Raw genomic sequence first — 14,173 nt, 5'->3', positions numbered from 1 at the left:
CAAGAGACAGGCCAACGGAGGCTCAGGACAAAGCCGGGCAGTCCTGTCGAAGAGGCATTCGAAGATGATCACAAAGCAACGCAACTACACTACTATTGTGCGTGCTGGTCAGGGAGGTACTAATTATTACGGTACGGAGTACATGGATATGCTGTAGCCAAGTCCTCTGTCAATAAGGTACCCTACACGTATAATAGGAGCATACGGTACGGAACAGTAGGTACTTTCTATCTGTAGCGACAAGATGGGCGAATCCACTTTGCCATGGAGGATAAAAATGAAATGGGTACCGGAGGTAGGCAAAGCACAATTAAGAATAAAACGTAATTACACGATACTATCTCAAGACATTCAAGCTCTGGGGAGCTTGATATTCCGTACCATGCAGTCCTTATGATGTTTGGCACTGGGTACGGTAGTTGGATACTGGAAAGGAGCCCGATACATCCCGTAATAGGTACCTCTTATTCCGTACCCTCAGCTTAGTAAATCTTTTTTTCTTTTTCTTGTTGATGATTATTACTACACAACGAATACAGGGTCAGGAATAATTGACATAATAATCCAAAATATTAAGAGAGGATGCTAAAAACATTACAACTCCTTAGGGCGGCATAATAATTCAGTGATAGATAGCACGGCACGTAGTACCATTGATTCCGACCGCAATGATAGCTTGAATCAGAGAATGAGAGGCGGTCTTGGACGGCAGAATTGTCAAAATGAGTCCCCACCACAGTTGAGCAGGAACCCCACACTTCAACTTGGAATGTGGGGCAGTTCACCCGGACCTGCCTGCACCTGCACCAGATGCTAATCCATACTGTATTATTTGTACTTTGTACTTTACTTACGCACTGTAAGGCAGGAGGTAAAATTGCAGATGAAGGGATATTCAACAATGTGAATGGGCGGCCAGCAACGCAACCACGCTCTGACCCGACACTCAGCAGACTCCCGCTTTCGGCATTGCATCTATCCATCTATCCACAACATGCTTCCTTCTTGACAAGGGATAAATACCTGACTTCCAGCACATAATACCGATCGATCAATCTCGGCCACCCCCCCTGGCCACGTCATGTCTTTCCCTCCGTCCTCGACATCCAAGCCCTCACAGCTGTCCATCAAGTCGTTCTTTCAGCCACGCCGGCCAAAATACACCCCCCCTCCCTCTCAACTCCCTCACAAAGCCGAATCTACTACGCCGTCCCAGGCTCCCGAACCCTCACGGCAGCCTCCCGCTCCCGCTCCAGCTGCTGGCCCGGATCCGTCACCCCATCCACTCCCTTCGATCCCTCCCCAAGCCGCCATCCGTCCCCTGACACCGGACGACATCCAACCCCTCAAGCGCATCAACGCCCTCCTCCTACCCGTCACGTACCCCGAGGCGTTCTACAACACCGCCCTCACCTCCGAGTTCTCCCGCGTCATCACCTGGGCAGATCCCGTCCCCAAGGTCGTCGGCGGCATCATATGCCGTCTGGAGCCGCGCATCACCAAAGTCGGCCCCAACGAACAATCCCTCTACATCCAATCGCTCGCCCTCCTCTCCCCCTACCGCGCCCACGGCCTCGCCACAGCCGCCCTCGCCGACCTCCTCCGCGCCGCCGCCGCCGCGAATAGCACCGGCCGCTCCCCGCCCATCAGTCTCGTCTACGCCCACGTCTGGACCGAAAACGGCGACGGGCTCCGCTGGTACGCCGCTCGCAGCTTCATCCGCGACTCCACCCCCCAAGAAGGCTACTACTTCAAGCTCCGCCCGGACACCGCCTACATCGTCCGCCGCAACCTCGCTCCCCTCACCTCTTCCTCGTCTCCTTCTCCCCCAATGGGCAACAACGCGAGCACAATCTCCCCCCCTGGCGTGGGAGGGATCCACCCCAGCGAGACCGCCGGCGCTGCCGCTGCCAACCTGCCTCCCGTTTCTGGGCCGCTGCACCCTCACGCGCCGCCGTCGTCGTCATCATCATCGCTGCCGCCACCACCAATGTCATCCCAACAACAACGGCAACAATTCAAACCAACCCCACCACCCGCTTCCTCTCTGTCGAAACCACCTACGGCTCGGGGCGAGTCGTTCCAGAACAAGCGCGCAGAAACGGAATGGAACGATCTTCCGCTGGATATGGTGTCGCCGAACGGCCTGCTGGCGCCTCCTAGAAACGGCAGCGCTGCGACTGGTACCAGCGGCGATGTCTCGGAAGCGAGCTCCATGAGCAGTAGTACGACGACGAGGAAGAAGAAGGAGAAACGAGCTTATCCTTCTGCGGCTTTTAGGAATTAATTATTTCGTATATTTTCTCTTGGCTGTTTTCTGTCACGGCTTTCTATCGATGTGCTCTGGCCACCCCAGATAGATGAAGCGTTGGACAATTCGCGGTAGAGCAAGGCATTAGATGTTCTAGGGCATTGGCGAAAGCCTCGGATAGACATTCCCCACTAGACAAGACGAATAGACATTCACCGCCGGAAGACGAATTGGGCTGCGCTGCTGTTATTGCCAGCGTTATTGACCAAGACATTGAGACGGATTTTCGTGCATTCTTCTCAAGCTGGTATCAGCCTTGGCGACAGACGCAGACGCCGTACAAACGTTTCTTATACACAGGGGAACCAACTCCCAACTCCGCTAGAACAAAAGGACAACAGGAACCGCCCAACGCGACGTCTAGCCGGATCCGCGTGATCTTTCACACAAAGTTCCGGCGGCGCGCCCACCAAAGTCCCACGGCCGTAAGGGCACCAAGCACTGTCACACCGAGGGCAAGCTGCTGCGGGTTTGTGAAGGAGTCGAGGACTAGTAAGGGATGTCAGTTGTCGGTTCGTTTACAAGGGAAATTTTCGGGGGGAAAAAACGAAAAGGAAAAAAAAAGAAACTCACAGCCACCAGGAACTTGATCCAGCTTGCGCTTGGCCGCATTTGCAACACTGCGATTCTTCTCCATTCTCGCGGCAACCAAGGCAATAAGCGCAGCACCGACGCCGCTACCATCCTTGGCGATGCCCAAGCGGATCCTCTTGGCTCCCTCGGGACCAATGCCGTCGACGGCCGCCAGGGCCTCGTAGATCATTTCGCGGAAGGACGGGTAGTATTCGGCCAGACTGCCATCGACGCCAATGTCGATGATGCTGCTGTTGGCGTCGCTGAGGCGGCCCGACTGCAGGACGATGGCGGCGATGGGTACGGCGGCGAGGCGCGCGGCGCGGCGGCCAACAGCGCCCGCGATGGCCTTGAAGGCCTGTGCGTCCTCGAGAGAGCTGGAGTAGATGTCGAGGGTGCCCTCGAGTTCCTGTCGCAGCGTGGAAAGGTCTGGGGTGTTATCCGAAGCGGCCACCGACATGACGGCGCTGTCCAGGCCCCACGGCTTCAGCAGACCAGACTGCGGGGCCGATGTCAGTCGTTGAGTGCCAGTCATTGGAGCTCGAATTCGCATCCTTGAATAATGACAGCTGGTCGTTCTTGGTCATGTCGAGGACGGCGCGGCGAACAATCTCGCCCAGGAACATGCCCGACACCCGTTTCTCGAACACGTGATAACCCGGGTTGACGGTTTCCTTGTCGATCTCGCTGTCCCAGGTCGTCGATGGCAGGATATTGAGCTGATTATCGAAGGAGCCCCACTCGGTGTTGATGATCATTTCGCCTGTCGAGTCGTCGTATTCGCCTTCAATGGGCTTCTTGATGTTAGACAGCTTCTCGATGTAAGCGCCATTGGTCCCCGTGCCGAAAATGGCGCCCAGGAGGGTATGGCCACCCTCGCCGGCCGTGTACGACCTTGCCAGAAGGGTACCGACGGTGTCGTTGACGAGGGCGGCAACGCGGACGGGCAGGTGGAGCTTGTCCAGCTCGGTCTGGAGCAGGACGCAGACGTCCTTTCCGATGGCGTCGGGGATATCGAAGCCCTTGGTCCACCGTATCAGAGTTCCCTTATTGATGGCGAGCTGCTTGACGGGGTAGCTGAAGGTGAAGCCGAGGTGGAAAATCTCTTCATCCTTGTTGGTCTGGCTGCGGATACTCTCGAATTCGTCCTTGTGGTGCTCATGCATGAAAATTTCAATTTGTTTCGCAAGGAAGCCAAAGAGATGCTCAGCTTTCTCCGCAGTCATAAGCTCCTTGGGAACGGCAACCTTGTTGTAGGTAAGTTTGAACGTGCTGTCTCCATTCAATCGGACCGAACAAACGCGGAAGTTGGTGCCTCCGAGGTCGACCGCGAGGTACACCCCCTGGCGTAAGGGTCAGCTCACTGCCTATGAGGCCGGGTAAAGGATGAACCTAGAGAGAAGAAAAAAAATAGGTTGACAAATGTCTGTCTTACCTTCTCTTTGCCATTGGGGAGTGCGGTGACGTAAGTGGGGATCTGGCTCAAGCTCGTCCCTTCGCTGCGCAACCCTTCGTCTGGAATTGTCGTCAGTCAGTCAATTTCTCGAGCTGTCTTCGAAGATGATGTGACGGCCACATGGAAGCCGAAGCACCGACGTTAGGCAGAGATAGCTGTGTCGGAGGAGGGTCTAGTTAGACGAGAGAAAAAAATATTTCGTACCCGCTTGCGAGTGGTACTCGCGGACGGCCTTGTTTAGCCAGTCATCGGACAGCTCAAAAAGCGAAACAATTCGCTTGGTTTCCGCCTCGAGTGCCATTGTGAGTGGTATAGACGTGGGCGCGATGGTAGCGAAGGGGACCGGGCTTTCACAGACGTCCTCGTGGAGAAGCCGGGTAGGAGGAGAGAAGAGAGGCCACAGAGAAAAGGGTGCGGGGGGGAATAAAAGGACAGACTGGAGTCTGAGCTTGGCGTCGCCAAGGACGAGTTGGATGAGCTGCGAGTTGTGAGAGTCGAATCCAGTTAGTGGGTTGCTAGCATTGGAGCCGGTGATGAATTGGATCTGAAGAATTGAGGGAAGAAAAGCAAGAGAGGAGAGGCAAGGGGAGAGAAAATAAAGCGACGAGCAGAAAGAATACAGCCCTGGAAGCAATGTGTGTGGGCAGAAGAAGAAGATGGGGGAGAGCTTGGAAAGTCAAGCGGGCGCGTACTTCGTAGGTACTTGGTACTGTACATACGTTGTACAACGAGGGTTGAGAAGTGTACAGGTGGAAGTAACACGATTTGTAGTGTACCTTCATGAGGTCACTGGGATGTGAGCCGCGTCTGGCCAAGCTGCCAGCCCCCCACCCACCCCCAAGCTTCCTCCTGACAAGGGTCCTGACGGATTTGTCGGAGCGCTTTGCCCAGTGGCAGCGACAATGCCAGTGGCGAAACTGAGGCTCCCCAACCACCCTCCAGACTCCGCACTCCCAGTTGTTCGGCCCGCGACTATGAAGTGTACAGTACATACAACGTAGGTAGTGTAGTAGTGTATTGAAGCAAAGAACTGGATGCGGGGAACTTGGATCTCGGGTCTTGTGTGATATTACTGGTTGGTTCTCCACGCGACCTCCTTCGCGATCGAGGGCCAACTCCGGAGCCAATCTGCATTTGACCGAGTGTGTCGGCGTCACAGAGCTCCACATGGAGAGTTTTCGTGGTTCCCCAAGACTCGGACGACAATTGAGTTACGGGAACAGCTAGTCCTTGGCTCCGATGTAGAGACACAAAGACTTATTTTTTTTGGGCTCGGGGTGCATTTGGGGAAAGTGGGGTGATAAAAGATGGGGTGGCTCAGAAAGGAAAGGAAAGGAAAAGGAGAAAAGAAAGGCCAAAGGTGATAGTAAATTGGCAGGTGCTGCACGCGAGCAAAACAGTGAAGAAAAATAAAACCAAAAAATACCGCACAAAAGAATTGTCATATTCAACTCACCAGAACAACAATAAAGATGCTCAACGAACACACGGTGCAGTAGAGCGGAAGACTTCTTAATGTCTTGAAGTTGCGCACAGAATCTGTTCTTCCCCATGCAGATTCTTTCCCTTCCTCTAGCTCGATGAACAGGCAATTCTGGACTTTATCGTTGCTGTCATCTTGCACTCGTTGGAGATATTGGCCTGCACGCCAGCTGGCGCCGGCATCTCCCTTGGGATGTTCGGACGACACGGTGCCGGTTTTCTGGGGCGGGGCGGGTGGTAGTAGTGGACTTTGTCGGTGGTGCAGTGCCTTGGATATTAGGTGATGTACGTTTCGGTGCAGCCTGTATGTAACGAATGGGTTGCAACGGTGGCCAGGTTTGGTAGGTTGTTCTATTCGTAGATAGATGTGCAGCAGAAGCGATGGCCGTACCACTAAAAGGAGGCGATTTTGGTTTCGTGGAAATAATTGCAGGAGAATAATCTCTGTGAAAAAGAAAGGAAAGAGAGGAAGAGACGAGGGGAAAGAAGCAATAAGCCTGATCGACAGGGCCCAGAAAAAAGTCTAAATCGATGTCGAATGGCAATCAAAAGTCTCGTTACTTCTCAAAATGGTGAAAAGAACGTGGGAAGACGGGTTGGCGATCGAGATGGTAAGCGACGTCCCATTCAACTGTTATGATGGCGGCAGCGAGGAATTTCTAGGTTATAGGGCAGGACTAAGGACTCGTGGTATCAGCAGTGATTGCAGTTGCTGTGTGTCGGAGTCTATGCACGAGCCTGCCTCCTCAAGTCCTGTTCAGTTTCGATGAGTGGGTAAACACCCCCCCGGGAAGGATACTTGTGCACTTGTCGAGGGGAGGAAAAATGATCGAGTTGGAAACCAAGGGTGTTTTAAACTGGAACGAGTCTCGATATTTCAAGGAACAAAGTGTAGCACGTGCGGTTAGAAATAGTTCATTTTCCCATGAGAATTGACCCAAGTGTTCGTTGGTCTGCTTCTATATGCATTAGCAGGAGCGTCGGCGTGCTCAGCAGGGGAAGTGATTGGGACTCCAAGATCCTTTCCCACTTGGTGTCCCCGCCAGACAGTTAGCAGGTTGGTACTGAGTAGCACACCGACTTCCTCAGAGCCCACGGCAGGGAGTCTTCTCTACTGGTAGCGGTGAACAGGCTTTTCTCGAATCCAATATGTAAGCGACCATACCTTGTGGGAGGCCCGTGAGCTCACCCCCTGTTTGGCACCAATTATTACAATGGGCAAACACCACCACGGGGAGCAGAGATCCTACGTCCACTGTTTCCAAGGCGACTCCTCCTAGTATCGCCATGTCTAACTACCCGAAACTCCATCTAAGGACCAAGAAAGACGTAATCAGCAGAACAGCGCATGTCAGGAAGACATGGTTTCGATGTGCGTCCCCCTCCTGGTCTAAGCTATGGACAACCACCACAAACACGTTCAATGGTAGTCTCATGATGCTGTAAACTCGCCCGCGGGCTCCGTCTTCCACCACCTCGCTCTTGAGGTAGGACATGCTCGGAAAGTAGATCCCAATACAAAGCTCAATCACGCAGAGCGTCCAGAACACCCACTTCTCGTCTTCGAACAGCACGACGACGGCCAACAAGCAGCCGCTGACGACAAGCACTACTGTCAAGAGCAGCGACAGCGTCAGACCCCGGATGTGCGGCCGCACGATCATGGAGAAGATGTTGGATCCAGCCATCATGGCGCACATAAAGCTGGAGAAAACCAGCCCAAACGGAAGCTCTCCATCCGACCCCGCGCGCTTTCGTGCGCTGCTGAGCACCTGCGACCAGAAGAAAACGAAGAGGTACATGGTGCCCTCGAAGAAAGTCGAGGTGAAGCCGAGGCCCCAGATTCTCTTGTCCCTCAGGGTCATGCGTAGGCCACTGGGTGCTGATTCTGGCGTGGTGGTCGGACCGCTGCGGACCACTTTGTCGTCGCCGTTTCTGTTCCCGTAATTCTCCGGCCAGAACGCGACGATCAGTAGAGCAGCCATGGCTGCGGCGGCAGCGGCCGCCACAAATGGCCATACCCGCGCCCCGTTGAAACGTGCAACTAGAAAGTCCCCGACTACGCCCGACACGATGGCCACGACGGAACTGAGTGTGGCCGCGTTGCCGAATAGGGTACCAAGACTCAAGTGCGACCGGATGAGGTTGCGTTGATGGTATTCGGTAACCACCCAAGCCTCAAAGACACTGAAGAGGAGCGTAGTGGCCATCCCGCCAAACAGGCGGCCCAGAAAGAGGACGGCCACATTATCAGATAGCATCGAGACGCAGGTGATTATGTAGGCTGCGCAATACACCAGGCACGCCATTCGGCGACCGAACCTGTCCGAGAGTCCCCCGGCGAAGGAAGCCGAGACGGCCCCGGATATGAAGCCCGAGGCGTACAAGGCCGCCACGTGCTTCTCGGGCAGGCCCTTCTCGTATTTATACATGGCGTAGATATGGGGCCCCTTTCGTCCTTGTCAGTGCGGGCCAAAACTCGTGGGTCAGCAGGATCATGAAAGCACACTCGTACCTGGAGCCAGTCGGCCGCCACGGCAAAGGCATATGCCGAGTAGTATTCGAGCTGTAGTTGCCTCGCGGCCACCTTCAGCTCCCCCGGCGCCGACAGGAGGCCTTGGGTCTCAGCCCGGCCTTGGTCGGCCGAGGTCCCACTGCCATCTGAGCTCGGGTGCTTCTGTTTGCGGTTGTGGCGATAGATGAGCAGGATGGCATTGGCAACGGCGAATATTGCCAGGTTCACGGGGTAAAATGACATGGAAGGATCATTGCTTGTGCAAGTAATGATTTAGTTGGGACGTCGATGGGCGATGCAAGGCTATTTCTTTGCAACCGCCATATACTGTACCTGAGTGCGTATTCGTACGTTGTACCTACGGATAGCATGAAACGTACGTACGAAGTACACGTGTAGACGACGAAGCAACCTAAGCGGCGCGTGCCCGAAATAGGATCAATGGGATGGGCCCCCAGTGGAGATATCCGCCTCCGTCAGCACCGGAGAACTTGATTCAGTTACTAATCCCTGGATAGCGGTCAAGAGTCGTGGGATATCGAATGAATCGGCCTACGAAGTACAGCAGGCACTTTATACAGTATTCCAATGATTTTCAAGACATGATTATTGGACTCTTTGACTCGATATCAAGCCACAGGGCAGGCCGCGCGCACGCAGGTGGTACAACGAGCGGCGGGAGACAGTCGTAAAATCCAGACGCGTCTTGGCGTTTCAAGTGGCAGTGCGGCTGGGCAGGGTGGCGCACGGGCTTGGCTTGCGGCTGTGTACGTTGTACGGAATACTGTAATGTACGTGCGAGAAAACCCCCAATGGCTGCGCCGTAGCCACAGGGCAATGAGGAGGAATTGGTGGGTTTAATCCACGTGGAAGTGGCCATGTCTAAGAAAAGATGAGGGAGGGCTTGTTCATGGCGAATGCATTTGTGTAGAACCTCCAGAAACTTGCGAGGGAGAGGAAGGGGTGCAAATAAAGTCACAGGGGTTAAATATGGGGTTAAATATGAATAGGACTCCAGGGTGTTGCATCATGACCCACATTGTGGGAAGCCAAAGTCCTACGGCAGAAGTCCTACCAAGTCCTCCTATTTCTTGGGGACACCACCACCATTACCCGAAGCGTCATAAGCGCGACAGAAGGACGAGAATGCGTACTGTACTGTAGTACTTCGTACACTAAGTAACTTCGTAGAATGGATGCGAAGATCGCCTCTTGAGTGCTACTTTAACGCCGAGACAGAATGGCTTCGGCGGGCACTGAGTGACCTGTCTCGAAAAAAGAAGATGAGTACTTAAATTGTGACTTCCAAGTACTAGACTTCAGTCACTTAGTTGGGCGTCAATGACGCTAAAGAGATATGATGTTATTATGAGAATCATCCGTGTTCTCGCGTCTGTTTGGCTGGCATTATGTGTGTGGTCTTACATACATAAGCGCCGGGTGCATGACTGGGAAGCCGGCCCCTCGGTGCTAAATTCGGGCCTAGCACCTCGGGAGTCGGCCTTTGACGAAGCGATAAGATGTACGTTGTAAGAGCGTTATGGTTGAGTCGTTCTGTACATCGAACAGGAATATCAACTGTCGAATGGGTACCCGTTGAAGACATCTCTAAATCCCGGCCCGAAGAAGTATAGCACGGACTGGAGGGTGTAAAGACCTTCGCCATTATCGAGACATTTCTCTCTCAACGGCGTCAACGCCGAGGCTCGGATCCGAAGAAGAGGATTACCTCCCCACGGTTGATCCCGTCAAGGCAGAGCGGAACAAATCGATTATCGGCTGGAAGGCGTCGTCTTGCCGACGTACCTTACCGTACATGTCTCGGCGACTCGCACGTTTCCAGTCGTACGGTGGCAGTTCTCCACCATTGTGAGGTCACCTTGGGTAAATGTAAAGAGTGGGAAACCAGAAATACCTCGTGATCGGTATGAGCCGTGGGGGGATCAGGAGAAGGAAGCATTAGCCAAACTGATGAAGAGATCGCCGTCAGCACAAGCAGCCATGCGCCAGTCCGTCAGTTTCCCGAATTGATACTGTGCTCAGCCTTACGAAAACACCAGCTATCCCTACCAAATGGGGAAGAATGTGGGCCGAGGGGGTTCAGAATATGGGACCTAGGTATGTACTCAATAGCATCATCTGGCCTAATCATAAGTACGTGTACTTGTACATGTCAAAACTTCGACCTGGGGTCTCGATGGCAGTCGCTGTTGGAACACCAAGCATTTACGTTGTACATATGCGCCTTTATGTTTTAATCAAAGGAAGGAAGGCGTAAAGACAAAGAAACTTGGCCGCTCGATAGACCTATTTGGTTGGTTTGTCCAGTCTCTTCCGAGTCTTTGGAACATGCCAAGGTTAAGGTCAAAGTAGACGTACAACGTACCTACTTCAGTCCCCTTCGCTCCTAGGTACATAGACACGCAGCCTGCGAAGGTACAACGTGCCTATTACTAAGTAAATCAATCCTCCTCACCCCTCCTAGGCATAACTTATCCATTAATTAAGGAGGAGATGAAGCAGTTACTCGTGTTCGTAGCACTTACCCTACCTATCTGAGATGTCTCCCAGTTAACCCATGGAAAACGTTCGCATTCATCTTCTTCTCTTTTCATTCTTATTTATCCTATTCATCTTCGGCATTCCGGACTCTTCAGACATTTACCGCTGCCCGAACTAATTTGAACCCCCCACTCTCTAACTCTGATTACTAAGTAAGTACCGGTACCCTTGTGGGATAAACCCCCTAGCGCCACTCCCTCCAACGTCTCCACCGCCCAGGGCAGGCAGGCACAGCCCGCCCAGGCTTACACTACCTAACGTTGTACAAACGTACACCCTCAATCAACCCCCATTTTCCCCTCCTGCGCTCCTTCAAATACCTAATTTCAGGTATTCCTCCTACAACCCATCTCCAGCCTTTCCAGCCCATTTCCCCTTCGTACAACGTCTTCAACGTTATTTACCATTTACAGTCTGTACCGACGGAGGATTAGGGTAGCGCGTCCTTGATTTCCCACAGCTTGCTTGCCAGACCCCCTGTATCTTCTTTTATTTTCCCAGGCTCCCGCACCCCACCTCCCGGCTCTTACCTCCTCAACTTCTTCGCTTTCCTTCCCCTCTTCCCCTTTCCCTCCACCACCCGTCCTGGGCGATCCAAACCCTTCGAGCTTCAGTGTTCCCTGCCATATGAACTCCCGCTTGAAGAGCAGTTTTGGCTTTGGCAAACGCAAATCAGCGACGAGCATCCAGAACTACGATCCTGATAACCGCGCCTCCCCAAGCCCGACCCCTCCACCTGGTGGTCCTGGCGGCGCCCCTCAAATACCGCAGCAGCCGCCGCTCCGACCTGGTTCTGTCGCCTCTGTCTCGTCCACCTCGTTTACTCCCATGAATCACCATCCCGGCGCTCCCAACCGTCCTCCCAGCTACGCGCCCAATTACGCTCCTGTCGCAGCAGCTCCCATCGGTCGCACCAGTCCCCTAACAAACAACCAAGCCTCGAACCGCACACCGCCCTCCCAAATGGTCGGCGGCCCGCCCCCCATCAACACGGGCGTGCCCGTCGCCGGTTACCCTCCTCAGCTCCCCGTCAACGCCCAAGGCCCCCCTCCCATGGGTGGGCCCCCTGGCTATGCCGGTGCAGGCTATGGTCCGCCTCCCCAACAACATGGCCCGTCGATGGGCCAGCAGTTTGCTCCCAGGACTGCAGAGGTCGAGGGCAACAGCAGGAATAAGGCTCAGCTGATTGTCGGTATTGATTTTGTAAGTGGAAGACTTGCTGGCTCTCTTCGGATGGGGTTTCCTCTTTTGGAATGGAAATGACCTCAATGTGCTGACAAGCTGCCTTCCTAGGGAACAACATTTTCCGGAGTAGCGTTCGCGTTCGCGACAAACAACGAGGCCAAGGAAGATATTATCACAGAGTGGCCAGGTGCTGGTTCGTACACGAAGCAAAAGGTAGGGACATGTTCCACCCCGCCATCTCACACCGGCACACAGTGTATCGGATTAGACAGACACTCCTCGCCCGTAAGCATTGGAGAGGCTGACCGTTTGCCCACTCTCGCTCGTCTCAGATCCCTACAGTTCTTTACTATGATCAGTACCAAAAAGTCGTCGGCTGGGGGCCAGATATCTCCGATGCACTGGCCCCGACCGGCTACCCGAAACCAGGCGTCCAGAAAGTTGAGTGGTTCAAGCTCCAGCTCATGTTGTCCGGCAACACCTACATCGACCCTATCAACCTACCTCCTCTGCCGCCAGGTAAATCCGAAATAGACGTTGCGGCCGATTATCTCTTCAAACTACGTCAGGCTATGCGTGCGGCATTGCAGAAGACGCTCGGCGAGGTGTTCAACCGCGAGGAGCGGAATATTCGCTACTACCTGACCGTCCCGGCCATCTGGAACGATGCCGGGAAGGCAGCAACCCGAGCCGCAGCCATCCAGGCTGGCTTCCTGCGCGACGAAAACGATAACAGGTTAACGCTCATTTCGGAGCCCGAGGCGGCCGCTGTCTTCTGCGCCAAGACGGGCCTGCTCAATCTGAAAGTTCACGACGCCCTGCTCATCGTCGACTGCGGTGGTGGTACGGTCGATTTGATTGCGTACGAAGTCGAGGATGAGAACCCGTTCACGGTGGCCGAGTGCACGGCGGGATCGGGCGACTCGTGTGGCTCCACCGCGCTCAATCGCAACTTTAGTAACATCCTGCGCACCAAAATCCGCAAGATGAAGCTGCCCGACGGCTCCAAGACGGCGGGTCGCGTGTACGCCAAGTGTATCATGGACTTTGAGAACCGGATCAAGGCCGATTTCCGCAATAACGGTCAAAAGTGGGCGGTGGATGTCGGTATCGAGGCGGAGTTCCCCGAGGCGGGAATCGAGGAAGGCTACATGACGTTCACCAACGAGGAGATCCTCCAATGCTTCGAACCCGTGGTCAACCGTATCCTGGAGCTCGTCCGAAACCAGATTATCGCCATCCAGGCGCAGAACCGGACCCTGCAGAACATCCTCGTCGTTGGCGGCTTCGGCGCCTCCGAGTACCTGTTCCAGCAGATCAAACTGCACGTGCCGCCGCAGTTCCAGACCAAGGTGGTGCGGCCAATGGACTCTGTGGCTGCCATTGTCAAGGGCGCCGTGACGGCTGGTATCACGGAGCGGGTCATCACCCACCGGGTGGCTCGCCGGCATTACCTCATGGCCACCCTTCAGCCTTTCAAGGAGGGCTACCACCCAGAGGCGTACCGTGTCCCCTCTCTGGATGGCAAGGACCGGTGCAAGTTTACGCGCCAGATCTTCGTGCAAAAGGGCCAGAAGGTCAAGATCGGAGAGCCCGTTAAGGTGTCGTTCTTCCGACAAGTTGCGCCAGGCGCCACGCTCATGTACGAGGACATTCTGTACGCTTGCGACGACGATGTGTGCCCGGAATATACCAAGGATCCTCGTACGTCGTCACTAGTCCTTCTTTTTTTTTCCTTTTTTTTCCCCTTTTGTCTGTTAGTTTGTTTGTGGGCCGCATGGATGGAATAATGCTGACTAGACTTTGCAGGCATCAAAGAGGTGGTGACACTCACCTCGGACCTCTCGCGGAAGAACCTTGAGAAGGACTTTGAGAGAATGGACACTCCGCAGGGCACTTTCTACCGTGTGTACTTCGACATCTATCTGACCCTCGATGGTTCCGAGTTTAGTGCCGAGCTGGTTTGCCAGGGCGAGGTTATGGGTCGCTGCCGCGCTCGCTTCAGATGAAGCAGAACAAAGGCACAAGCGGGTGTTGCAGGATTTTCGGTCAAACCACGAAAGCCGGCCTGGGTAAGGATGGAATGAAA

The 14,173-nt window shown here is 54.2% G+C and overlaps 4 protein-coding genes across 4 annotated transcripts; 2 read left to right on the top strand and 2 right to left on the bottom strand.

Moving 5' to 3' along the window:
* Positions 1–1,081: 1,081 nt before the first annotated feature.
* On the top strand, positions 1,082–2,287 carry ACRALDRAFT_207052 (uncharacterized protein; the record flags this gene model as incomplete). Its single annotated transcript, XM_071022158.1, has 1 exon — positions 1,082–2,287. The coding sequence occupies one exon, from the start codon at positions 1,082–1,084 to the stop codon at positions 2,285–2,287; it is 1,206 nt and encodes a 401-aa protein (XP_070876824.1).
* Positions 2,288–2,693: 406 nt separating this feature from the next.
* ACRALDRAFT_2025516 (uncharacterized protein) lies at positions 2,694–4,641 on the bottom strand (the record flags this gene model as incomplete). The annotated part of the gene is made up of 5 exons (XM_071020318.1): positions 2,694–2,800; positions 2,885–3,293; positions 3,343–4,227; positions 4,320–4,399; positions 4,545–4,641. The coding sequence occupies 5 exons, from the start codon at positions 4,639–4,641 to the stop codon at positions 2,694–2,696; spliced, it is 1,578 nt and encodes a 525-aa protein (XP_070876823.1).
* A 2,295-nt stretch (positions 4,642–6,936) lies between these two features.
* On the bottom strand, positions 6,937–8,580 carry ACRALDRAFT_1079890 (uncharacterized protein; the record flags this gene model as incomplete). Its single annotated transcript, XM_071018955.1, has 2 exons — positions 6,937–8,272; positions 8,338–8,580. 2 exons carry the CDS (start codon positions 8,578–8,580, stop codon positions 7,118–7,120), a joined length of 1,398 nt encoding a protein of 465 aa, XP_070876822.1. The 3' UTR covers positions 6,937–7,117.
* A 2,946-nt stretch (positions 8,581–11,526) lies between these two features.
* ACRALDRAFT_2025514 (uncharacterized protein) lies at positions 11,527–14,093 on the top strand (the record flags this gene model as incomplete). The annotated part of the gene is made up of 4 exons (XM_071020317.1): positions 11,527–12,102; positions 12,193–12,369; positions 12,417–13,788; positions 13,894–14,093. The coding sequence occupies 4 exons, from the start codon at positions 11,527–11,529 to the stop codon at positions 14,091–14,093; spliced, it is 2,325 nt and encodes a 774-aa protein (XP_070876821.1).
* Between the last annotated feature and the right edge of the window lie 80 nt (positions 14,094–14,173).

The sequence above is a fragment of the Sodiomyces alcalophilus genome, assembly GCF_042370955.1.
Source record: "Sodiomyces alcalophilus JCM 7366 unplaced genomic scaffold ACRALscaffold_2, whole genome shotgun sequence".
Classification (NCBI taxonomy): Eukaryota; Fungi; Ascomycota; class Sordariomycetes; order Glomerellales; family Plectosphaerellaceae; genus Sodiomyces; species Sodiomyces alcalophilus.
The sequence above is the reverse complement of the archived record's forward strand: the minus strand, read 5'-3'. Positions and strand labels throughout refer to the sequence as shown.